Here is a 25,943-nt window from a genome sequence, read left to right as displayed (position 1 = left end):
TATTCTACTTCCTAAATATAAATTTCTGATTAGGTAAATAAGTATAACTATATTAAGATCCAATCCATATGAATTCAGTTTGGTTCATACAGGAGATTAATATTATTTGTTAATATCTACATTAACACAGGTCAATGACAGGAAAGCTGAAAAAATTGTGTTTGCTGAATTAGAATACATTTTCAGATATCCTTTATAGATTATTCAAGTAAATGTCTTGATAATTCATGTTAAAAAGCTAGCAAATATGGTTTTGTATGTTATACTCCTATGGACATACGAGATATTTATAAAAAAATACATAAAAGTCACAGAAAAGTGACTTTCCTAAACAGATACGTATAGCATAGGGCCTTACCAGTAGACATCCAATAAATGTATCTTTAATTGAGTGTTTATCATCAGGAGTGCTAATACCATTTTAACCATAGTTTTTCTTTCTCTCTCTCTAGTTGTAAATAAAGGAAAGATGTTATCAGCTGGGGTCACAGAGGCAGTTTTGAAATTCCTAAAATCTGAAATGCCTCCAGTTCAGTTCAAACTTCTGGGAACATTAAGAATGTTAATAGATGCACAAGGTAAGAGAAAAAGCTTTCTGAAGTTGCATTTTTGATAGTCTTAATGTGTCTACTCGGAGAAAAGGCTTGTTTATAGCTTTCAGAATTATATAATCATGAAGATAAATACCAAATAAAGGAGAAAAAGAGATTGGTTTTGGAATCCCCTTTATTAGTTCCCTTGCCTGTTGTAATTCGGTTTACATGGAAATTGTACCGTACCTCAATCTTATTTTTAGGTTGGTTTATGGTACCTGGCTGGGTATTGCAAATGATTAAGCACTGTGCTACTAACCAAAAGGTTGGCAGTTCGAATCACCAAGAGATGCCTTGGAAGAAAGGCCTGGTGATCTATTTCCAAAAGATCACAGCCATTGAAAATCCTATGGAGCACAGTTCTCTCTGAAACACATGGGGTCTCCATGAGTCAAAATCGACTTGACAGCAACTGATTCAGTTGTGGCTTTTAATTAGCAGTTCCTGAAGGATCGTTCATTTGTTTTTTGGTATTCCATGCCTATCTTTACCTTGTCTTTAAAATCATCATGCCTCAATGTTGTGACAGTGAAAAATTTTTTGTAATTAATTTTGCAAACAGGAAAAGCATTTTTTTATTTCTAGAGATAGCATTAAAAACCAACCCTTGGAATAAATTGCATTTCTTTCTAAATTCTAAACTCCTCTTTGTATTGATTGCTTAGAGTCCTTCTTACAGCTTTTAGCTACAGGCTGCCATAGTACTAATAGACTGTCAGGTTTAACCAAGAGAGCATACAGTTGTTCTTATATTTTGCATGAAAGTTCACAACTTTATAGAAAAAGCCAAATAGTCCATCAGATATGGAGTACGGGTAGTCCCCAGGTAATGAACAAGATCAGTTCCTGTGTCTTTAAGTCTTTAAGTCGAATTTGTAGGAAAGTGAACAGGTGCATATGGTTATTAGTTAGCCTTACTTTAGTACGAGAAAAGGAGCCCTGGTGGTGCAGTGGTTAAGCACTTGGCTGCTAACCAAAAGGTTCAAATCCATCAGCTGCTCCGCTGGAGAAAGATGTGGCAGTCTGCTTCCATAAATATTTACAGCCATGGAAACCTTTTGGGGCAGTTATAACTCTGCACCATAGGGCACCTATGAGTCGGAACTGACTCCATGGCAGTGGGGGTTTTTTTTGGTATAGTGTGAGAAAAGGGAGCCCTGGTGGCACAGTGCTTAAAATGCTTGGGGCAGTTAACCAAAAAAGGTCGGTGGTTCAAACTCACCAGCTGCTCTGAGGAGAAAGATGTGACAGTCGGCTTTCGTAAAGATTCACAGCCTTGGGAACCTTATGGGGCACTTCTGTTACCGCAGTTTCACAAGTTAGAGCCGCCTGCCGCAAACAGCCAATTCTTGAGCAAGAGCTTTATTAGATATACCGGTATATGGAGACAGAGAGGGATGATCTCCTAAAGCTGTCTGTCTCACCAGGCTACCAATCAGCTCAGGTTTTTTTTTTTTTTTTTATTAAGCTTCAAGTGAACATTTACCATTCCAATCAGTCTGTCACATCTAAGTTTACACACATCTTACTCCCTTCTCCCACTTGCTCTCCCCCTATTGAGTCAGCCCTTTCAGCCTCTCGTTTCGTGCCAATTGTGCCATCTTCCCTCTCTCTCTATCTTCCCATCCCCCCTCCAGTCAAGAGTTGCCAACACACTCTCCAGTGTCCACCTGATATAATTAGCTCACTCTTCATCAGCATCTCTCTCCCCCCGCTGACCAGTCCCTTTCATGTCTGATGAGTTGTCTTCGCGGATGGTTCCTGTCCTGTGCCATCAGAAGGTCTGGGGAGCATTGCCTCCGGGATTCCTCTAGTCTCAGTCATACCATTAAGTATAGTCTTTTTATGAGAATTTGGGGTCTGCATCCCATTGGTCTCCTGCTCCCTCAGGAGTTGTCTGTTGTGTTCCCTGACAGGGCAGACATCGATTGTGGCCGGGCACCAACTAGTTCTTCTGGTCTCAGGATAATGTAGGTCTCTGGTTCATGTGGCCCTTTCTGTCTCTTGGGTTCTTAGTTGTCGTGTGACCTTGGTGTTCTTCCTTTACCTTTGCTCCAGGTGGGTTGAGACCAATTGATGTATCTTAGGTGGCCGCTTGTTGGCATTTAGGACCCCAGACGCCACATTTCAAAGTGGGATGCAGAATGTTTTCATAATAGAATTGTTTTGCCCATTGACTTAGAAGTCCCCTCAAACCATGTTCCCCAGACCCCAGCCCCTGCTCCGCTGACCTTTGAAGCTTTCATTTTATCCCGGAAACCTCTTTCCTTTTAGTCCAGTCCAATTAGACTGACCTTCCTTGTATTGAGTGTTGTCTTTCCCTTCACCCAAAGCAGTTCTTATCTACTAATTGATCAGTAAAAAACCCTCTCCCTCCCTCCCTCCCTCTCCCCTTTGTAACCACAAAAATATGTGTTCTTCTCCGTTTTTTCTATTTCTCAAGATCTTATAATAGTGGTCTCATACAATATTTGTCCTTTTGCCTCTGACTCATTTCGCTCAGCATAATGCCTTCCAGATTCCTCCATGTTATGAAATGTTTCAGAGATTCGTCACTGTTCTTTATCGATGCGTAGTATTCCATTGTGTGAATATACCACAATTTATTTACCCATACATCCGTTGACGGACACCTTGGTTGCTTCCAGCTTTTTGCTATTGTAAACAGAGCTGCAATAAACATGGGTGTGCATATATCTGTTTGTGTGAAGGCTCTTATATCTCTAGGATATATTCCGAGGAGTGGGATTTCTGGGTTGTATGATACTTCTATTTCTAACTGTTTAAGATAATGCCAGATGGATTTCCAAAGTGGTTGTACCATTTTACAATCCCACCAGCAGTGTATGAGAGTTCCAATCTCTCCGCAGCCTCTCCAACATTTATTATTTTGTGTTTTTTGGATTAATGCCAGCCTTGTTGGTGTGAGATGGAATCTCATCATAGTTTTAATTTGCATTTCTCTAATGGCTAATGATCGGGAGCATTTTCTCATGTGTCTGTTGGCTGAAATGTGTGTTCATATCCTTTGCCCACTTCTTGATTGGGTTGTTTGTCTTTTTGTGGTTGAGTTTTGACAGAATCATGTAGATTTTAGAGATCAGGCGCTGGTCTGAGATGTCATAGCTGAATATTCTTTCCCAGTCTGTAGGTGGTCTTTTGACTCTTTTGGTGAAGTCTTTAGATGAGCATAGGTGTTTGATTTTTAGGAGCTCCCAGTTATCTGGTTTCTCTTTGGCATTTTTAGTAATGTTTTGTATTCTGTTTATGCCCTGTATTAGGGCTCCTAGGGTTGTCCCTATTTTTTCTTCCATGATCTTTATTGTTTTACTCTTTATGTCTAGGTCTTTGATCCACTTGGAGTTAGTTTTTGTGCATGGTGTGAGGTATGGGTCCTGTTTCATTCTTTTGCAAATGGATATCCAGTTATGCCAGCACCATTTGTTAAAAAGAGTATCATTTCCCCATTTGACTGACACTGGTCCTTTGTCAAATATCAGCTGCTCATACATGGATGGATTTATATCTGGGTTCTCAAATCTGTTCCATTGGTCTATGTGCCTGTTGTTGTACCAGTACCAGGCTGTTTTGACTACTGTGGCTGTATAATAGGTTCTGAAATCAGGTAGAGTGAGGCCTCCCACTTTCTTCTTCTTTTTCAGTAATGCTTTGCTTATCCGGTGGTTCTTTCCCTTCCATATGAAATGAGTGATTTGTTTCTCTATCCCCTTAAAATATGACATTGGTATTTGGATTGGAAGTGCGTTATATGTATAGATGGCTTTTGGTAGAATAGACATTTTTACTATGTTAAGTCTTCCTATCCATGAGCAGGGTATGTTTTTCCGCTTAAGTATGTCCTTTTGAATTTCTTGTAGCAGAGTTTTATAGTTTTCTTTGTATAGGTCTTTTACATCCTTGGTAAGATTTATTCCTAAGTATTTTATCTTCTTGGGGGCTACTGTGAATGGTATTGATTTGGTTATTTCCTCTTCGGTGTTCTTTTTGTTGATGTAGAGGAATCCAAGTGATTTTTGTATGTTTATTTTATAACCCGAGACTCTGCCAAACTCTTCTATTAGTTTCAGTAGTTTTCTGGAGGATTCCTTAGGGTTTTCTGTGTATACGATCATGTCATCTGCAAATAGTGATAGCTTTACTTCCTCCTTGCCAATCTGGATACCCTTTATTTCTTTGTCTAGCCTAATTGCCCTGGCTAGGACTTCAAGTATGATGTTGAATAAGAGCGGTGATAAAGGACATCCTTGTCCGGTTCCCGTTCTCAAGGGAAATGCTTTCAGGTTCTCTCCATTTAGAGTGATATTGGCTGTTGGCTTTGCATAGATGCCCTTTATTATGTTGAGGAATTTTCCTTCAATTCCTATTTTGGTGAGAGTTTTTATCATAAATGGGTGTTGAACTTTGTCAAATGCCTTTTCTGCATCTATTGATAAGATCATGTGGTTTTTATCTTTTGTTTTATTTATGTGATGGATTACATTAATGGTTTTTCTGATATTAAACCAGCCTTGCGTACCGGTATAAATCCCACTTGATCAGGGTGAATTATTTTTTTGATGTGTTGTTGGATTCTATTGGCTAGAATTTTGTTGAGGATTTTTGCATCTATGTTCATGAGGGATATAGGCCTGAAATTTTCTTTTTTTGTAATGTCTTTACCTGGTTTTGGTATCAGGGAGATGGTAGCTTCATAGAATGAGTTGGGTAGTATTCCGTCTTCTTCTATGCTTTGAAATACCTTCAGTAGTAGTGGTGTTAAGTCTTCTCTGAAGGTTTGGTAGAACTCTGCAGTGAAGCCGTCTGGGCCAGGACTTTTTTTTGTTGGAAGTTTTTTGATTACCATTTCAATCTCTTTTTTTGTTATGGGTCTATTTAGTTGTTCTACTTCTGAATGTGTTAGTTTAGGTAGGTAGTATTTTTCCAAGAATTTATCCATTTCTTCTAGGTTTTCAAATTTGTTAGAGTACAATTTTTTGTAGTAATCTGAAATGATTCTTTTAATTTCATTTGGCTCTGTTGTGATGTGGTCCTTCTCGTTTCTTATTTGGGTTATTTGTTTCCTTTCCTGTATTTCTTTAGTCAGTCTAGCCAATGGTTTATCAATTTTGTTAATTTTTTCAAAGAACCAGCTTTTGGCTTTGTTAATTCTTTCAATTGTTGTTCTGTTCTCTAATTCATTAAGTTCAACTCTAATTTTTATTATTTGTTTTCTTCTGGTGCCTGATGGGTTCTTTTGTTGCTCACTTTCTATTTGTTCAAGTTGTAGGGACAGTTCTCTGATTTTGGCTCTTTCTTCTTTTTGTATGTGTGCATTTATCGATATAAATTGGCCTCTGAGCACTGCTTTTGCTGTGTCCCAGAGGTTTTGATAGAAGTATTTTCATTCTCGTTGCTTTCTATGAATTTCCTTATTCCCTCCTTGATGTCTTCTATAACCCAGTCTTTTTTCAGTAGGGTATTGTTCATTTTCCAAGTATTTGATTTCTTTTCCCTAGTTTTTCTGTTATTGATTTCTAGCTTCATTGCCTTGTGGTCTGAGAAGATGCTTTGTAATATTTCGATGTTTTGGATTCTGCAAAGATTTGTTTTATGACCTAATATGTGGTCTAGTCTAGAGAATGTTCCATGTGCACTAGAAAAGAAAGTATATTTTGCAGCAGTTGGGTGGAGAGTTCTGTATAAGTCAATGAGGTCAAGTTGGTTGATTGTTGTAAGTAGGTCTTGCGTGTCTCTATTGAGCTTCTTACTGGATGTCCTGTCTTTCTCCGAAAGTGGTGTGTTGAAGTCTCCTACTATAAATGTGGAGTTGTCTATCTCACTTTTCAATTCTGTTAAAATTTTATTTATGTATCTTGCAGCCCTGTCATTGGGTGCATAAATATTTAATATGGTTATGTCTTCCTGATCAAGTGTCCCTTTTATCATTATATAGTGTCCTTCTTTATCCTTTGTGGTGGATTTAAGTCTAAAGTCTATTTTGTCAGAAATTAATATTGCTACTCCTCTTCTTTTTTGCTTATTATTTGCTTGATATATTTTTTTCCATCCTTTGAGTTTTAGTTTGTTTGTGTCTCTAAGTCTAAGGTGTGTCTCTTGTAGGCAGCATATAGATGGATCATGTTTCTTTATCCAGTCCGTGACTCTCTGTCTCTTTATTGGTGCATTTAGTCCATTTACATTCAGCGTAATTATAGATAAATAAGTTTTTAGTGCTGTCATTTTGATGCCTTTTCATGTGGGTTGTTTGCCATTTCATTTTTCCACATACTTTTTTGTGCTGAGACGGTTTTCTTAGTAGATTGTGAGATCCTCATTTTCATAATGTTTAACACTATGTTAGTTGAGTCGTTACGTTTTTCTTGGCTTTTTTCTTGAGTTATGGAATTGATATTCCTTTTTGTGGTTACCTTGTTATTTACCCCTATTTTTCCAAGTAAAAACCTAATTTGTATCGTTCTATATCGCCTTGTATCACTCTCCATCTGGCAGCTCAATGCCTCGTATATTTAGTCCCTCTTTTTGATTATTGTGATCGTTTATCTATTGATTTCCATGATTCCCTGTTGTGTATATTATTTTGTTTATTTATTTATTTTTTAGGATTAATCTTAATTTGTTTGTTTTTGTGCTTTCCCTATTTGAGTTGCGTTGATATCAGGACTTTCTGTTTTGTGACCTTGTATTGTGCTGGTACCTGATATTATTGGTCATCAGGCCAAACAATCTCCTTTAGCATTTCTTGCAGTCTTGGTTTAGTTTTTGCAAATTCTCTAAACTTGTGTTTATCTGTAAATATCTTAATTTCTCCTTCATATTTCAGAGAGAGTTTTGCTGGATATATGATCCTTGGTTGGCAGTTTTTCTCCTTCAGTGCTCTGTATACGTCGACCCATTCCCTTCTTGCCTGCATGGTTTCTGCTGAGTAGTCTGAACTTATTCTTATTGATTCTCCCTTGAAGGAAACCTTTCTTTTCTCCCTGGCTGCTTTTAAAATTTTCTGTTTGTCTTTGGTTTTGGTAAGTTTGATGATAATATGTCTTGGTGTTTTTCTTTTTGGATCAATCTTAAATGGGGTTCAATGAGCATCTTGGATAGATATCCTTTCGTCTTTCATGATGTCAGGGAAGTTTTCTGTCAGGAGTTCTTCAACTATTTTCTCTGTGTTTTCTGTCCCCCTCCCTGTTCTGGGACTCCAATCACCCGCAAGTTATCCTTCTTGATAGAGTCCCACATGATTCTTAGGGTTTCTTCATTTTTTTTAATTCTTTTATCTGATTTTTTTTCAGCTATGTTGGTGTTGATTCCCTGGTCCTCCAGAAGTCCCAGTCTACATTCTAATTGCTCGACTCTGCTCCTCTGACTTCCTATTGCGTTGTCTAATTCTGTAATTTTACTGTTAATCTTTTGGATTTCTACATGCTGTCTCTTTATGGATTCTTGCAACTTATTAATTTTTCCACTATGTTCTTGAATAATCTTTTTGATTTCTTCAACAGTTTTATCAGTGTGTTCCTTGGCTTTTTCTGCAGTTAGCCTAATTTCATTTGTGATGTCTTTAAGCATTCTGTAAATTAGTTTTTTATATTCTGTATCTGATAATTCCAGGATTGTATCTTCATTTGGGAAAGATTTTGATTCTTTTGTTTGGGAGGTTGGAGAAGCTGTCATGGTCTGTTTCTTTATGTGGTTTGATATGGACTGCTGTCTCTGAGCCATCACTGGGAAACTAGTTTTTCCAGGTAATCAGCTAAAAAAAAATGCAGTCAGATCCCTATCTGAATTCTCCCTCTGGCTCAGGGTATTCGGATGTTAATGGAGCCGCCTGGGGAGGGTGGGGGAGGGATCAGAGAGCTAGGAGTGTAGCACCTCAGAATATAGAGCTGATTCCCGCGTTCACGCTCCGCCCGCACCTGCCAATATCCCGGCGGGACGGCTCCCCAGCTGGGACGCTGCTCTCCCCGCTCCAAGACCAGTCACTTCCTCCCGGGTGCTTCTCCTACTGGCTGCACCGCTACGCCGCCCGCGCCAACCAGCTAGGCTCCCTCCCGGGATGAGTTCGAGGTGTAGGGCTGGGCCCCTTGTCTGTGCCGTCTGCCCCTCTGGGCTCTGCCCCAGATTGGGCTCCGAAGGTCACCTGCCTGGTACGCTGGCTCCTGGTTCTGAAAATGATTGCTGTCTGCCTGTATTTGTTGGTTCTCTGTCTCTAAGTCTGTGTTTGTTGTTCAGAGTTCGTAGATTGTTACGTATGTGATCAATTCACTTGTTTTTCCGAGTCTTTGTTGCAAGAGGGATCCGCGGTAGTGTCCACCTAGTCCGCCATCTTGGCCCCGCCTCTCTCAGCTCAGGTTTTTAAGGGATAAAGGGGCCATAAGTTTTTGGGACTTGTGGAATGTGCACGTTCTTTCTTCTGTTTGGTTTTGGTGGTTGTATCTCAAACATGTTGATCTTTTCCTGCCATTATCCCAGTCGCTCAGCGGGTAGCTGGCGCCATCCTTCGTCTTATTCGACAGGCTTAGATCAATATCACTTGTTTTCCACAGTCCTAGAGAAAACATTGGTTAACACTTAACTATTTGGAAAGCTAACATCAGAATCTTACTTGGAGGCAGGGATGGGCTGGGGGAGGGAAAGAAGAGAAAGAAGAAACGAGAAAAAAATGGCTCAGGTACTGTTCAAGATATGGCTGAGCAGCCTGTTTCACTTCTAATCTACCTTATAGGGTTACTATAAGTTGGAATTGACTCAAAGGTAATGGGTTTGGTTTGGTGGTTTTTAGTGCAAGAAAAGACTCTGAAGCCTTTTTAGTGATTTAAAAGCTGCATGTGCTGCAAGTGAAGGTGATTATGATGAATTTGTTTTGCAAGTAGGGGTTGATTCAGTAGTTTCAAAGTGAGGGCAAAGTTACATAACATTAGAGGGCAAGTAGTAGTTGTCCATAAGTCAGTGTTTGTAACCCTGGAGGCTACCTGTATTTGTAGTTCGTGCTTTAATCTTGTGATTTTGAGGCATGTAATTTTCTTCCACTCTTACATCTTTACCAGTTATTTCAGTTGATTGCCTATCAGTGATTCATTCCTTTGTGGCTTGCCTTCTTTCCTATAGCAGAAGCTGCTGAACAACTGGGAAAGAATGTGAAATTAGTGGAGCGTTTGGTAGAATGGTGTGAAGCCAAAGACCATGCTGGTGTGATGGGGGAGTCAAACAGACTGCTGTCTGCCCTCATACGACACAGTAAATCAAAGGTAAGTTCCAGGGGATTACGGGTCCCTGGTAACCATTGAGTGACCTGTTTGGAAAACCCAATACCCTAAATTCTACATCATAAACTTGTATTTTTATGTATTTATGTATATTGTTCAAAGTGAATTCCATGGAGAAACCATAATGAATTGCATTTATCAGATGCCTACCAAAGAGGTAAGTACATTAATCAATGATTGTGAAAAAAAGATTGAAGACTGAGCTTTTTTATTTAGTTCTGTTCCATAACATGGACTGATACAGTGGCTGCAACAATAAACTCAAACATAATAACAATTTTGAGGATGGTGCAGAACAGGGCAACGTTTCCTTCTGTTATAAGTAAAGTCGCTATGAGTCAGAGGAACCTAGACAGCACCTAACAACATCAACAAATTCCATAATAATTAAGAGTAAGGCTTTGGAATCAGACAGTATGGCTTCACATTTTCTGTCTACCATTTACTTAGTCAAGTCACTTTATATCTTAATACATAAAACCGGAATGATAATACCTGCCTGAAAGTGTTTTGAGTAGGATTCAGTGAGATCATATATATGAAGTGTTCAGCTGGTACCTGGCACATGATAAGCGCCACAAGGTCTGTATTTTGTGTGAGCTCTGGATTATAACTGTTACTTTTCTCACCCTTTTAAAATTTAAATTACTGTTAAATTTGGCAAACATTGAAGTGGATTTGATCATTCCTTTTGAGTAGCAGTTCTCAAAGTATGTTCGATCAGGAGGCGGGGCCAAGATGGCTGACTAGGTAGAAGCCTCCTCGGATCCCTTCTGCAACAAAGACTCGGAAAAACAAGTGAATCGATCACATACGTGACAGTCTACAAACCCTGACCATCAAACACAGATCTAAAGAGTTGACCTGAGTGACAGAGACTGAGAACAAACAACCATGGGGAAGCAACGACTGTTTTCGGAGCCTGGAGCCAGCGTCCCAGTCAGGAAACCTTGGTGCCGGGCTTTGGACTAGGTGCAGGGGAGCTGAACACGGCATCCTGAGACGGCGAAAACACGGGACGCAGCCTAGCCCCCGGAAGTGACCACAGGGGAAGCCTAGCCAGTGCATGAAGGCAGCGCAGCGACGCAACTGACACGAGGAGAAGTCACTGGGAGGCAGCGACTGGTTGTGGAGCTTGAAGTGTGGCGTCCCAGCCAGGGAACCTTGGCGCTGGGCTTTGCACTGGGAGTGGAGGAACTGACCACGGCTTCTGAGACAGCACAAGCAAAGGACGCGGGCCTGACCCTTGGGGGCAATCTCGACCCAGCCAACGCAGACAGGCTACACACCCCTCAGGAATCTCAGATAAAACAGTCATCCCAAGCAAGATAAGTAACGTTGTCTATATTCCGGGGTGCTACTCTCTCCTATCTATCTGATCCCTCCCCTCCCCTTCCCAGGCGGCTTCATTAACATTGGAATTTCCTGAGCCAGAGAGTGAAGTGCTCTGCGGTTTTTGTTGTTTGTTTGTTTGTGTTTTTGTTTTTTTTTTTTTTTTTGTCTTTTCCTAACCCATTCTCCTGGCCTGAGAGAAACAGCTACAACAAACCCAGGGACCAAAAATCCTTCCCTGACTTCCCGAAATTGGACTAAAAATACAGAACCAGCTCCAGCCAAGCATATGAGATCCACAGTCTTGGGCTTTCATCCCTACAGGGAACAAGGTGGCTATTATAATGCAAAGGCATTTCTGATACGGATCTGACTGTAATTGTTTTAGTGGATTACTGGAAAGACAAGTTTCCCAGGTCTGATATCTCTGCTTATTAAACAGAGTCCTCACTGACCCACAACAGGGAACTGAGGGCTGAAGCTCCCCCCAGACCACCTAGCCTCCTGCCTTAGGGGTCTAAGGAGGGTGACACCTACCAATCTGTAGAGGTACTTGCATTGGGTGCCTAAGGTACAGCTGCAGAGCCTACCCACCAAAGTGCTTTAGGAATAGATACACACCTACCTCACTGGCACTTGGGGGAAGCCTGTCAGCATCCTTTCCCCCCTGGAGTGTGACCCCCTGCTGCTACTAGAATCTGGTGCACACAACTATCACCACTACACCTCTAGGTGGATAGGTGACAGTCTGCACCACACACTTGGTCACCCAAAATGAGATTCTACTCAAGAATAGTGAATGGACTCTTAGGCTTATATATCTGGTAACAGCCCAAGCCACCTGGTAATAGGGCAGAAGTGATTCAAGGACTACAACAATCAAGACAGCACAATCTAGTAGCCCATCTACATATATTGAAAGAAAACAAAACAACATAAGACTCAGTGAGCAAATATAAAATAAATCACTACAATACCTTATAGATGGCTCGGAGACAGCAGTCGATACCAAACCACATAAAGGAGCAGACCATGATTGCTTCTACAACTCCCCAAACTAAAGAATCAAAATCTTTCCCAAATGAAGAAACAATCCTGGAATTGGCAGATGCAGAATAAAAAAACTAATTTACAGAATGCTTCAAGACATCAGGGATGACCTCAGAAATGAAAGAAGGCAATCTACAGAAAAAGCCAAGGAACACACTGATAAAGAAGTTGAAGAAATCAAAAAGATTATTCAAGAACATAGTGGAAAAATTAATAAGCTGCAAGAATCCATAGACAGCATTCAGAAATCCAAAAGATTAACAGTAAAATTACAGAATTAGACAACTCAATAGGAAGTCAGAGGCACAGAATCAAGCAATTGGAATGGAGAGTGGGGGACCTGGAAGACAAGGGAGTGGACACCAATATAGCTGAAAAAAAATCAGATAAAAGAATTTTAAAAAATGAAGAAACCCTAAGAATCATGTGGGACTCTATCAAGAAGAATAACTTGTGTGTGATTGGAGTTCCAGAACAGGGAGGGATAACAGAAAATACAGAAAGAATAGTTGAAGACCTGTTGGCGGAAAACTTCCCTGACATCATGAAAGACGAGAGGATATCTATTCAAGATGCTTGTTGTACCCCATTTAAGATTGATCCAAAAAGAAAATCACCAAGACATATTATCATCAAACTTGCCAAAACCAAAGATAAAGAGAAAATTTTAAAAGCAGCCAGGGATAAAAGAAAGGTCTTCTACAAAAGAGAATCAATAAGAATAAGTTCAGACTATTTAGCAGAAACCATGCAGTCAAGAAGGCAATGGGATGACATATATAGAGCACTGAAGGAGAAAAACTGCCAGCCAAGGATCATATATCCAGCAAAACTCTCTCTCAAATCTGAAGGTGAAATTAAAGCATTTACAGATAAACACAAGCTTAGAGAATTTGCAAAAACCAAACCAAAGCTATAAGAAATACTAAAAGAAATTGGTCAAAAAATCAATAATATCAGATACCAGCACAACACAAGGTCACAGACCAGAACATCCCGATGTCAACTCAAATAGGGAAATCACAAAAACAAATTAAGATTAATTTTTAAAAAGAAAAAAATGCTCAAAACAGGGAATCATTGAAGTCAATATGTAAAAGATCACAATAATCAAAAAGAGGGACTAAATACAAGAGGCATAGAACTGCCAGATAGAGAGGGAAACAAGGCGATATAGGACAATACAAGTTAGGTTTTTACTTAGAAAAATAGGGGTAAATATTAAGGTAACCATAAAGAGGTATAACAACTCCATAACTCAAAATAAAAACCAAGAAAAACATAACGACTCAGCAAACATAAATTCAACTGCTAGGAAAATGAGGAACACACAATTTACAAAGAAAAATGTCTCAGCACAAAAAAGTAAGTGGAAAAATGAAATTGTCAACAACACACATAAAAAGGCATCAAAATGACAGCACTAAACACATACTTATCTATAATTACGCTGGATGTAAATGGACTAAATGCACCAATAAAGAGACAGAGAGTCTCAGACTGGACAAAGAAACACGATCCATCTATATGCTGCCTACAAGAGACACACCTTAGACTTAGAGACACAAACAAACTAAAACTCAAGGGATGGAAAAAAAAAATATCAAGCAAACAACAAGCAAAAAGGAGCAGGAGTAGCAATATTAATTTCTGACAAAATAGACTTTAAAGTTAAATCCACCACAAAGGATAAAGAAGGACACTACATAATGATAAAAGGGACAATTGACCAGGAAGATACAACCATATTAAATATTTATGCACCCAGTGAGAGGGCTGCAAGATACATAAAACAAACTTTAACAGAACTGAAAAGTGAGATAGACACCTCCACAATTATAGTAGGAGACTTCAACACACCACTTTTGGAGAAGGACAGGACTTCCAGTACGAAGCTCAATAGAGACACAGAAGACCTAATTGCCACAGTCAACCAACTTGACCTCATAGACTTATACAGAACACTCCACCCAACAGCTGCAAAGTATACTTTCTTTTCTAGTGCACATGGAACATTCTCTAGAGTAGACGACATATTAGGTCATAAAACAAACCTTTGCAGAATCCAAAACATCAAAATATTACAAAGCATCTTCTCAGACCACAAGGCCATAAAAGTGGAAATGAAGAACAGAAAAATTAGGGAAAAGAAATCAAATATTTGGAAAATGAACAATACCCTCCTGAAACAAGACTGGGTTATAGAAGACATCGCGGAGGGAATAAGGAAATTCATAGAATACAACGAGAATGAAAACACTTTCTATCAAAACCTCTGGGACACAGCAAAAGCAGTGCTCAGAGGTCAATTTATATTGATAAATGCACACATACAAAAAGAAGAGCCAAAATCAGAGAACTGTCCCGACAACTTGAACAAATAGAAAGCAAGCAACAAAAGAATCCATCAGGCACCAGAAGAAACCAAATAATAAAAATTAGAGCTGAACTAAATGAATTAGAGAACAGAAAAACAATTGAAAGAATTAACAAAGCCAAAAGCTGGTTCTTTGAAAAAATTAACAAAATTGATAAACCATTGGCCAGACTGACTAAAGAAATACAGGAAAGGAAACAAATAACCTGAATAAGAAACGAGATGGGCCATATCACAACAAACCCAACTGAAATTAAAAGAATCACATCAGATTATTATGAAAAATTGTACTCTAACAAATTTGCAAACCTAGAAGAAATGGATGAATTCCTAGAAAAACACTACCTACCTAAACTAACACAATCAGAAGTAGAACAACTAAATAGATCCATAACAAAAAAAGAGATTGAAAAGGTAATCAAAAAACTCCCAACAAAAAAAAACCCTGGCCTAGACGGCTTCACTGCAGAGTTTTACCAAACTTTCAGAGAAGAGATAACACCACTACTACTAAAGGTATTTCAAAGCATAGAAGATGATGGAATACTACGTAACTCATTCTATGAAGCCACCGTATCCCTGATACCAAAACCAGGTAAAGACACCACAAAAAAAGAAAATTTCAGGCCTATATCCCTCATGAACATAGATACAAAAATCCTCAACAAAATTCTAACCAATAGAATTCAACAACATATCAAAAAAATAATCCACCACGACCAAGTGGGATTTATACCAGGTGGTTTAATATTAGAAAAACCATTAATGTAATCCACCATATAAATAAAACAAAAGACAAAATCCACATGATCTTATCAATTAATGCAGAAAAGGCATTTGACAAAGTCCAACACCCATTCATGATAAAAATTTTCAGCAAAATAGGAATTGAAAGAAAATTCCTCAACATAATAAAGGGCATCTATACAAAGCCAACAGCCAACATCACTCTAAATGGAGAGAGCCTGAAAGCATGTCCCTTGAGAATGGGAACCAGACAAGGATGCCCTTTATCACCGCTCTTATTCAACATTGTGCTAGAGGTCCTAGCCAGAGCAATTAGGCTAGACAAAGAAATAAAGGGCATCCGAATTGGCAAGGAGGAAGTAAAATTATCTCTATTTGCAGATGACATGATCTTATACACAGAAAACCCTAAGGAATCCTCCAGAAAACTACTGAAACTAATAGAAGAGTTTGGCAGAGTCTCAGGTTATAAGATAAACATACAAAAATCACTTGGATTCCTCTACATCAACAGAAAGAACATCGAAGAGGAAATCACCAAATCAATACCATTCACAGTAGCCCCCAAGAAGATAAAATACCTAGGAATAAATCTTACCAAAGATGTAAAAGACCTGTACAAAGAAAACTACAAAGTACTACTGCAAGAAACTAAAAAGGGCCTACTTTCGTGGAAAAACATACCCTGATCATGGATAGGAGGATTTAACGTAGTAAAAATGTCTATTCTACCAAAAGCCGTCTATACATACAATGCACTTCCGATCCAAATTCCAATGACATTTTTTAAGGTGATGGAGAAACAAATCACCAACTTCATATGGAAGGGAAAGAACCCCCGGATAAGCAAAGCATTACTGAAAAAGAAGAAGAAAGTGGGAGGCCTCACTCTACCTGATTTTAGAACCTATTATACAGCCACAGTAGTCAAAACAGCCTGGTACTGGTACAGCAACAGGCACATAGACCAATGGAACAGAATTGAGAACCCAGATATAAATCCATCCACATATGAGCAGCTGATATTTGACAAAGGCCCAGTGTCAGTTAATTGGGGAAAAGATAGTCTTTTTAACAAATGATGCTGGCATAACTGGATGTCCATTTGCAAAAAAATGAAACAGGACCCATTCCTGACACCATGCATAAAAACTAACTCAAAGACCTAAACATAAAGTCTAAAACAATAAAGATCATGGAATAAAAAATAGGGACAATGTTAGGAGCCCTAATACAAGGCATAAACAGAATACAAAACATTACTAAAAATGCCAAAGAGAAACCAGATAACTGGGAGCTCCTAAAAATCCAACACCTATGTTCATCTAAAGACTTCACCAGAAGAGTAAAAAGACCACCTACAGATTGGGAAAAAAATTTCAGCTATGACATCTCCGACCAGCGCCTGATCTCTAAAATCTATATGATTCTGTTAAAACTCAACCACAAAAAGACAAACAACCCAATCAAGAAGTGGGCCAAGGATATGTACACGCACTTCACTAAAGAAAATACTCAGGCAGCTAACAGATACATGAGAAAATGCTCTCGATCATTAGCCATTAGAGAAATGCAAATTAAAACTATGATGAGATTCCATCTCACTCCAACAAGGCTGGCATTAATCCAAAAAAACACAAAATAATAGATGTTGGAGAGGCTGCAGAGAGATTGGAACTCTTCCACACTGCTGGTGGGAATGTAAAATGGTACAACCACTTTGGAAATCGATCTGGCGTTTTCTTAAAAAGTTAGAAATAGAACTACCATACAACCCAGAAATCCCACTCCTCGGAATATACCCTAGAGAAACAAGAGCCTTCACACAAACAGATATATGCACACCCATGTTTATTGAAGCTCTGTTTACAATAGCAAAAAGCTGGAAGCAACCAAGGTGTCCATCAACGGATGAATGGGTAAATAAATTGTGGTATATTCACACAATGGAATACTATGCATTGATAAAGAACAGTGACGAATCTGTGAAACATTTCATAACATGGAGGAACCTGGAAGGCATTATGCTGAGCGAAACTAGTCAGAGGCAAAAGGACAAATATTGTATAAGACCACTATTATAAGATCTTGAGAAATAGTATAAACTGAGAAGAACACATACTTTTGTGGTTACGAGGGAGGGAGGGAGGGTGGGAGAGGGTTTTTTACTTATTAATTAGTAGATAAGAACTGCTTTAGGTGAAGGGAAGGACAACACTCAATACATGGAAGGTCAGCTCAATTGGATTGGACCAAAAGCAAAGAAGTTTCCTGGATAAACTGAATGCTTCAAAGGTCAGCGGAGCAAGGGCGGGGGTTTGGGGACTATGGCTTAAGGGGACTTTTAAGTCGATTGGAAAAATAATTCTATTATGAAAATATTCTACACTCCACTTTGAAGTGTGGCGTCTGCGATCTTAAATGCTAACAGGCGGCCATCTAAGATGCATCAGTTGGTCTCAACCCACCTGGATCAAAGGAGAATGAAGATCACCAAGGTCACACGATAACTATGAGCCCAAGAGACAGAAAGGGCCACATGAACCAGAGACTTACATCATCCTGAGACCAGAAGAACTAGATGGAGCCCGGCCACAACCGTTCACTGCCCTGACAGGGGGCACAACAGAGAACCCCTGAGGGAGCAGGAGAACAATGGGATGCAGACTCCAAATTTTCATAAAAAGACCAGACTTAATGGTCTCACTGAGACCAGAGGAATCCCAGCGGTCATGATCCCCAAACCTTCTGTTGGCCCAGGATAGGAACCATTCCCGAAGACAACTCATCAGACTTGGAAGGGACTGTACAATGGGTTGGAGAGAGATGCTGATGAAGAGTGAGCTTACCTGTATCAGGTGGACACTTGAGACTGTATTGGCGTCTCTGTCTGGAGGGTAGAGAGGGTTAGAAACTGGCAAAAGGGTCACGAAAGGAGAGACTGGAAGGAGGGAGCGGGCTGACTCATTACGGGGAGAGTAAGTGGGAGTATGGAGTGAGCTGTATATAAGCTTATATGTGACAGAGTGACTTGATTTGTAAACTTTCACTTAAAGCACAATAAAAATTATTTTAAAAAAAAGTATGTTCAGTCAAATAATAATCCCAGTGAATGTTTTACAAAAAAAGAGGTAGGATGAGTTAGGAAAATAGTGCATTCCCTCTCCTCCCCTTTGAGATTCATAGCACACTTTACCACTCCTACAAATAAACCTCCCTAGCTACTTCATCCACTGATCCCCAGGCTGTTTGACTGAGCTATTTATCTCATTTTTTGCAAGTGACATCTATTGACATTTCACAGGATACAATTTGGAAAATACCGGTCTGGAATAAGCTTTTGAAATAATTAAACACTGGGTATGAATTTGTTATATTTTTACAAATTCTTGACTAACTTGTGGGTCACAGCTTTCTGCTTGTGTTATTAAGCTTTGAAGATCATAATCCTTTTAAAGTCACCCTAACTCCTGTCTTGTAGTCCAGCTCTCCAGTAGTTTGTATTGACTCAGAGGGTTTCGCACTGGCTTAGTCATCTCAGCCACATACAGCTTGTTCCTGCTTGTTTGTCCTTAGGTAAATTCACACCTTCCCTTGAAAGAGTGCCCTAGGCTAGGACTCCTGACCAGCTATCTGGTCTTTCTGACTCCAGACATTAAAAACAGAAAAACATGGTAGTTTGCCTTTACACTAGGAATATAAAAAACTCCTTCCTATCAAAGTAGGTACTTTACTCTTTAAGAATAAAACATTCTTTTTTAGTTAGCAAGCTAAAACCTGGTTTTAACAAATGTATTTAGTCATTTGCTCATTCATCCACCAAATTCAAATTTTATACTAAACTGGGCTTTTATGATACGGTGCTAAGAACATTTTTATTAGGTTAGTGGCTACACCAATCTGCAGTCTTATAAATTGATTATCTCAACTCCAAGCCTATCTCACAACATGCAGTTAAAATCAGCATCATTGTACAGTTTCAACAAAGTCTTTAGCTGGGTTTATGTCAGTAATCAAAGGCAAATTGGCTATAAACATGAGATTGTTAGCATGAATAATTTGCCTTGGTTTTTATATGTACTAAAATTTAGCTTTCCGTAAGAAAAGCCTTTAATAAATAGGACTGCAAAATAATATATTGTTCCAGACTTTGTAAAACAGTGTAAAATATTTCTGAAAATTTTGTAGACTTTGCAGAGACATCTGGGGTTTAGGAGAACTACTCAGAGAAATGCTGCATTATGTATGCCACTTACCGGAAGTGAAACGACTTCAGAGAGGTTCAAATCATCTCTGGATTAATTTTAGAAGTCTGTTGGTTAAAATTATTTGTAATTTTCCATGTGAACCTTCTTGCTCTATGAACTAGTACAAGTAGCTTTTTTTTTTAGTACTCGAAGTTAACATAATTTTAAAGTATATTCATAGAACTTCAAAACACATTAAATGATTGCCTGTGCATGGCGCTATAATGAATTCAGCACATAAACTTTTGGATAGATCACAAATGGTTAAGAACAAGGACCCCGAAGCCAAACTGCTGATTTGAATATTGGCTTTACTGCTTAATCACTGTGTGACCTTAAGCAAATTTCATAACTGAACTTCAGCTTCTTCATCTGTAAGCAGAAAATAACATATACCTAAATGGGAGGAAACCCTGGTGGCATAGTGGTTAAGTGCTATGGCTGCTAACCAAAGGGTCAGCAGTTCGAATCTGCCAGGCGCTCCTTGGAAACTTTGTGGGGCAGTTCTCCTCTATCCCATAGGGTCGCTATGAGCCAGAATTGATCCGACAGCACTGGGTTTGGTTTTTGGGTTTTAAATGGGATTCTATGTGAGGATAAAAATGAGCTGATATCTGTAAGATACCCAGTACAGTGCCCAGCATGTAGTTATTGCTCCATAAAGGATAAACTAAAAACCAAACCTGTTGCCATCAATTCCAACTCATAGCAACTCTGTAGGACAGAGTAGAACTGTCCCATAGGGTTTCCAAAGAGCAGCTGCTGGATTTGAACTGCCAACCTTTTGGTTAGCAGCTGAATGCTTAACCACTGCTATCAGTATTACTGTGTTCTCCTGTCATGTCAGAAGTACCCTGCCCTTTTTTTTTTTTTTTAAGATTTTATCCCCCGTTATATCAGGCAAAGTGACTCTATAGAGTAGTTCTTCAGTTGTTGAAGAAGGAGGAGCATTTCTTTTTAAAAGGAAATGTGCAGATACCTGTTCCAGAAAAGTGAGATGGGGAAGAAGCTATACTTATGGAGGTGCTATTCATTCCTGATGTACAAATTTCCTTCATTCATTCCCTGCTCTTCCTTCTACTATAGTGGACTTTTCAAGGTGAATCATAAAATAGAGGATGAATTGACTCTCCAGGGACCTTTCCTAGGTGATGGCATATGTATCTATGAATCTCTTGTTTTCTTTGTTTGATAAGCTTCTTTATAATTTTTATCACAGTATTTACTAGCTTTAAGAATGTAACATCAGTTTCAAATAAATTCCCAGTGAAGAAACACTGTATTGTAGCATATTGTAGCATATTCTTTAGAAAAGGCCTTAAAAGACAGTATCACTTTCTAAAAGAGGTTGATGGGAAAAGATTCATTAGATGCTGAAATACAACTATTATAAAAATTGATACTTGGACTCCATTGATATAGAATGTTCGCTCACTCAGCAAGTTTGGGCTCAAAACAAACCTGCTGTCTCTGGTTTTCTAAAAATTTACGTAAGAAGAAAGCATAAAAGAAACTTTTTCAGAGATTTTTGCAAATTAATTTGAAAATATTTTATTTACAGTTAATTTTATATCATTATCTAACTTGGAGAGGCTGCTTCTTAAAATATCCAGCAATTACTTCAAATTACTAAAAATAGTGAAAAGTAGCAAAGAAAATTACTTTTAAAATGCTCTGTAATTGAGACTTTGCACAAAGTCATATTTTTTTCAAGAGTTCTAAGACAACAAAACCCTCAGTAGGATGAAGACAAAAAATGGGTAATAGAAATAAATGTAACCATTATATATATATATGTACATATATATATAACTTTTGCCAGACATGCTTATAATTGCTTTTCATGTGATAGCATTTTAAGTATCACAGAAATCGATGAGATATACAATTATTTTATCCCAGCATTATAGATGAAGTCACTGATATACAGAGAGATTCAGTAATTTGCTCAAAGTCAGTGGTGAGTGTTGGTGCTGGGATTTCTCAAATCTGGTGACCCCTATGTCTTTCTCTGCCACGGAAAGTCCAAAGTTGTAGGCACCATGAGAAAGAGGGGGAGACAGAGAATTTTCATTGAAGTTCTGCACAAGTCCCTTTGTGTGTGCCTGTGTGCCTGTGTGTCTGTGTTCCAGTTCTCACATTTGCCAGGTTCAACCAAGGGGTAAAAGCTACCAGAACAAACAAAAACAAATTTACCCATAGCATTTGGAGAACAACTACCAAAAGAAGAACATTTTTAATTTCAAATTTTGTTGATCCTGTGGCAGGTCCACCTTTAGGGCAATGGCATTTTTCTTTGGCTTTGGTAGCTTCTGGGATTCTATTTCTTGCACTGAATGTGAACTGCAATGGTCTTTTCCACTTAGGCAATTTAAGTTGTCATTTTTTGATGAATTTATTTAAAGCTGAAAGCTTTTTCATCTGGGAAGAAAAAACATTTATGGTTAAATGTAATGAATGATTCGTACAGGACGCTGCCAGAAGAACCACTCAACAATAAATTGACTGATTATAATATACTTTCTTTATGTTTAAAATTAAAATTTATAATTCTGTGGTATTTATTATTGTAGGATGTAATTAAAACCATTGTACAGAGTGGTGGCATCAAGCATCTAGTTACCATGGCAACTAGTGAACATGTAATAATGCAGAATGAAGCCCTTGTTGCTTTGGCACTAATAGCAGCTTTAGAATTGGGTAAGTACCCCAGTGACAAACTTGTTTTCTCCTATTTTTATCTGAATGAAAGGAAGCACAGGAGTGGAATAGAAGTCAGACAGAACCTTGACTGGAAGCGCTTTACCAGCTTCTGTCTGCACCTTTATCTGGGTATATAGAAGATCATACCGTGTATATAGTTGTTACCACAGCTGTTTCTTTTGATTGAGCTTTTGGCAGCATTTTTAGCGCAATGCTTTAAGGTTAGTTTAACTTTCAAGTACTACCTCAAGTTATAGCCACTTTAAGACTACATGAAGGTACAGAAAACATTTTCAGTAGGCTTCGTGGAGAACTGAAACCATATTTAGAGTACAATAACGAGTATAGCAATCTGTTATTCTTCCAGTGACTCAGCCCTTTTCTTCCATCTCTGCCGGTTCTCTACTACAGATTCTCTCCTCTAATCTCCCTTTCCCTATCACCATGGTTCCTGTTGCTTTGTAGCATTGCCTCCACTCTGAGCTCTCAGCTTCTGTGTACTTTTTCATGTGTTTTGCATTCAGAACTCCTGAAAAAAAAAGCAGAGCCTAATTGATTCAGTTAGTTTCTGTCTAATGTAGAGCATTCCTTTGGGCAAAATTCTTCAAGGGATGCTAACTCATAAGCATCTAGCCTGTGAATAGCAACCCTTGACTCAAAATCCAGTCTCTAAAACAGACGGTTAAAACCTAAGGTCACTTTACACAAAGAGGGACTACAGACTTGGTGTAGGCAGTGTCCTGTTTGGTTTAAAACCATTACAGTAAATACTGTAACTGATCACCTCTTAATTCCCACCGATGGTTTATATCCATAATTCTTAAACTGGGGCAAGCAGACCTATCCTAGGAGGGAGAAACCGAAACATAAACATGGTATATCTTCCTCCAGTGTTAGATTTACTCAGATCTGAGGTACGAAATATTTGAATTTCTGTCTTCTTAAAGAGTTTTACATTGTAAAGTAATTTATAATTAAAAATAAATTCATAGGAATACTATAAGTAGGGTCTAAAATTTGCTTGGATATTAAAGATAAAATAGAAGCCTTCATGAACATTTATGCTTGCTCACACTGATGTTGTGGTTCGAGATGCTTTGGTGGACCTGGCCTGTGTGACTCCTTTAGAGATTTCTAGTCCTAGCCTAGTCTGCTGTGGTTACCATCTCTCACATGATTTGGGTAGATTGTATAAGTCAGTCTAGAAGTCCAGACACCTTTAAGGGGAAATCTATGAAAGGTTGGGAATCAGTGAGGACATTTTAATACCGAACTGGGATCATGGTCTGATTTTATATGGCTTAAAGCAATGGATCAATTTCAGAATATTCTTGACTTCTCATCCTGGGATAAATCTGGGTTTGTGCCCTTCATAACCAGTACCTTCCAAACAAGCTATAATTTCATCATCTTGCGAATAGCTGAGCATTTGCCAGATCACCTTACCATAGAACTATATAAAGTGGCAATACATCTTTACATCTATACATCATACTTTGAAAACTGTGTTTCTCCAGCTTTGTATCCTTACTGGCTATTTGATTAAGTAACTATTATATTTATTTGTAGGATAATAGTATATAATTATAAAAATATAATAGTATATTTTTAAGAGTCCTTATATTTTGTGTAAGTGTGATAATTATACATTGACATGCAATTGTAAAAAATAATAGAGAGCTCCCTTGGATCCTTTGCCCAGTTTCTCCCAATGAAACATTTTCCGAAGCTATGGTATAATACCACAGTGAGGATATTGACATTGATACGGTCCACCCATCAGTCTTATTCAGACTACTCCCAGTTTTACTTGTACTCATTTATGTGTGTGTGATAATTTATGTAGAGTGTTGTCACCTGTGTCGGTTCATGTGTCTCCTACCACAATCCAGATACTGAACAGTTCCAACTCCCAAAGGATCCCTTGTGTTGCTCTTTTACAACCACACCCACTTCCCTCCCACCCTTGTTCTCTACTCTATCACTAACCCCTGGCGACTACTAATCTGTTCTTCATAACTAAAATTTGTTTTTTCAAAAATGTTATATGAATGGAATCATATAGTATGTAACCTTTTGTGATTAATTTTTTTGCTCAGCATGATAACCTAGAGAATCACCCAAGTTGTTTCATGTATCAATAGTTCGTTCTTTTTATGGCTGAGTAGTTTTTTTTTTAGTATTTTAAGGTATATACCATAGTTTAACCAGTCACCTCTTGAAGGATACTTGTACTGACTCCAGTTTTGGGCTTCGAAAAACAAAGCTGCTATGAACATTGTATACGGGTTTTCGCATGAACGTAAATTTTCATTTCTCTGCGATAAATGCCCACAAGTGCACTCACTGGCTTGTATCATAGTTGAATGATTTTTTTTTTTTAAAGAAACTTTTCCAGAGTGGCTATATATTTGCACCAGAGCGCATGAGTGATCTACTTTCTCTGCATCCTCACCAGTGTGTGGTGTTGTCACTATTTTTTATTTTGGCCATTTTGGGAGCTGTATAGTAATTTTTTAGTTCATTGTGGCTTTAATTTGCATTTCCCTAATGGCTAATGATGTTTTACACCTTTTCGTGTGCTTATTTGCTATCTATATATATTCTTTGATGAAATGTCTATCATGTCTTTTACCCATTTTCTAATTGGATTGTTTGGGTTTTTTTACTACTGAGTTTTGAGAGTTCTTTATATATTCTAGATACTAGTCATTTGTTGGATATGTAGTTTGCCAATATTTTCTCCCAGTCCGTAGATTTTCTTCTCATCCTTTTCACATGAGCTTTTGTTGTTGTTGCATGCTGTCAAGTTGATTCCAATTCATAGTGACCCTATAGGACAGAGTAGAACTGCCCCATAGGGTTTCTTAGGCTGTATGTAGTCTTTACAGGAGCAAGTCACTTGGTCTTTTCCCCAGTGGAACCACTGGGTGGATTCAAACTGCCAACCTGTTAGTTAGCAACTGGGAGCTTAACTGTTGTGCCACCAGGGCTTGTTACATGGGCTTTTACAGAGCAAGTTTGTTTAATTTTGACAAGGTCCAATTTATTATTTCCTTTTATGGGTTGTGGTTTTGGTGTCAACTCTAAGAATTCTTTGCTTAGCCCTAGGTCCTAAAGAGCAAAAATGTGTGACACTCTGCTTCCATAAAGATTACAGCCTTGGAAACCCTATGGGGCAGTTCTCTTCTGGCCTGTAGGGTCACTATGAATCAGAATTGACTCGACAGCATGGGTTTAGGTCCCAAAGATTTTTTTTTTTTTTTTAATTATGCTTTAGGTGAAAGTTTATAGCTCAGATTAATTTCTCATTCAAAAATTTATACACAGATTGTTTTGTGACATCGGTTGCAATCCCTGCTATGTGTGAGCACTCTGCTGCTCTCCACTCCGGGTTCCCCATGTCTATTTGTCCAGTTTTCCTGTAGCTCCCTGCCTTCTCGTCTTTGCTTTTGGGCAGGTGTTGCCCATTTGGTCTCATTTACTTGATTGAAGTAAGAAGCACGTTCCTTGCATATGTTGCTGTTTGTTTTATAGGCCTGTCTATGGCTGAAAAGCAGGCTTCGGGAGTGGTTTCCATTTTGAATTAGCAGAGTTGATAGTCTCAGGGGTT

At 38.5% G+C, this 25,943-nt stretch overlaps 1 protein-coding gene across 6 annotated transcripts in view; it reads left to right on the top strand.

Annotated features, from left to right (window-relative positions):
- Positions 1 to 25,943, top strand: part of RAP1GDS1 (Rap1 GTPase-GDP dissociation stimulator 1) — a 174,060-nt gene that overhangs the window by 141,872 nt on the left and 6,245 nt on the right. For 4 of the 6 annotated variants that reach the window (XM_010590453.3, XM_010590455.3, XM_010590452.3 and 1 more), the window contains 3 exons: positions 453 to 578; positions 9,717 to 9,856; positions 22,201 to 22,327. In XM_010590453.3, coding sequence (XP_010588755.2) covers positions 453 to 578; positions 9,717 to 9,856; positions 22,201 to 22,327 — 393 coding nt within the window. The remainder of the gene's footprint in view (positions 1 to 452; positions 579 to 9,716; positions 9,857 to 22,200; positions 22,328 to 25,943) is intronic. The other 2 variants (XM_010590454.3, XM_064285526.1) reach the window with 2 other exon arrangements.

Source organism: Loxodonta africana, chromosome 5 (genome assembly GCF_030014295.1).
Source record: "Loxodonta africana isolate mLoxAfr1 chromosome 5, mLoxAfr1.hap2, whole genome shotgun sequence".
NCBI classification, from domain to species: Eukaryota; Metazoa; Chordata; class Mammalia; order Proboscidea; family Elephantidae; genus Loxodonta; species Loxodonta africana.
Note: the sequence above shows the minus strand (reverse complement) of the source record. Positions and strands in the feature narration are given on the sequence as shown.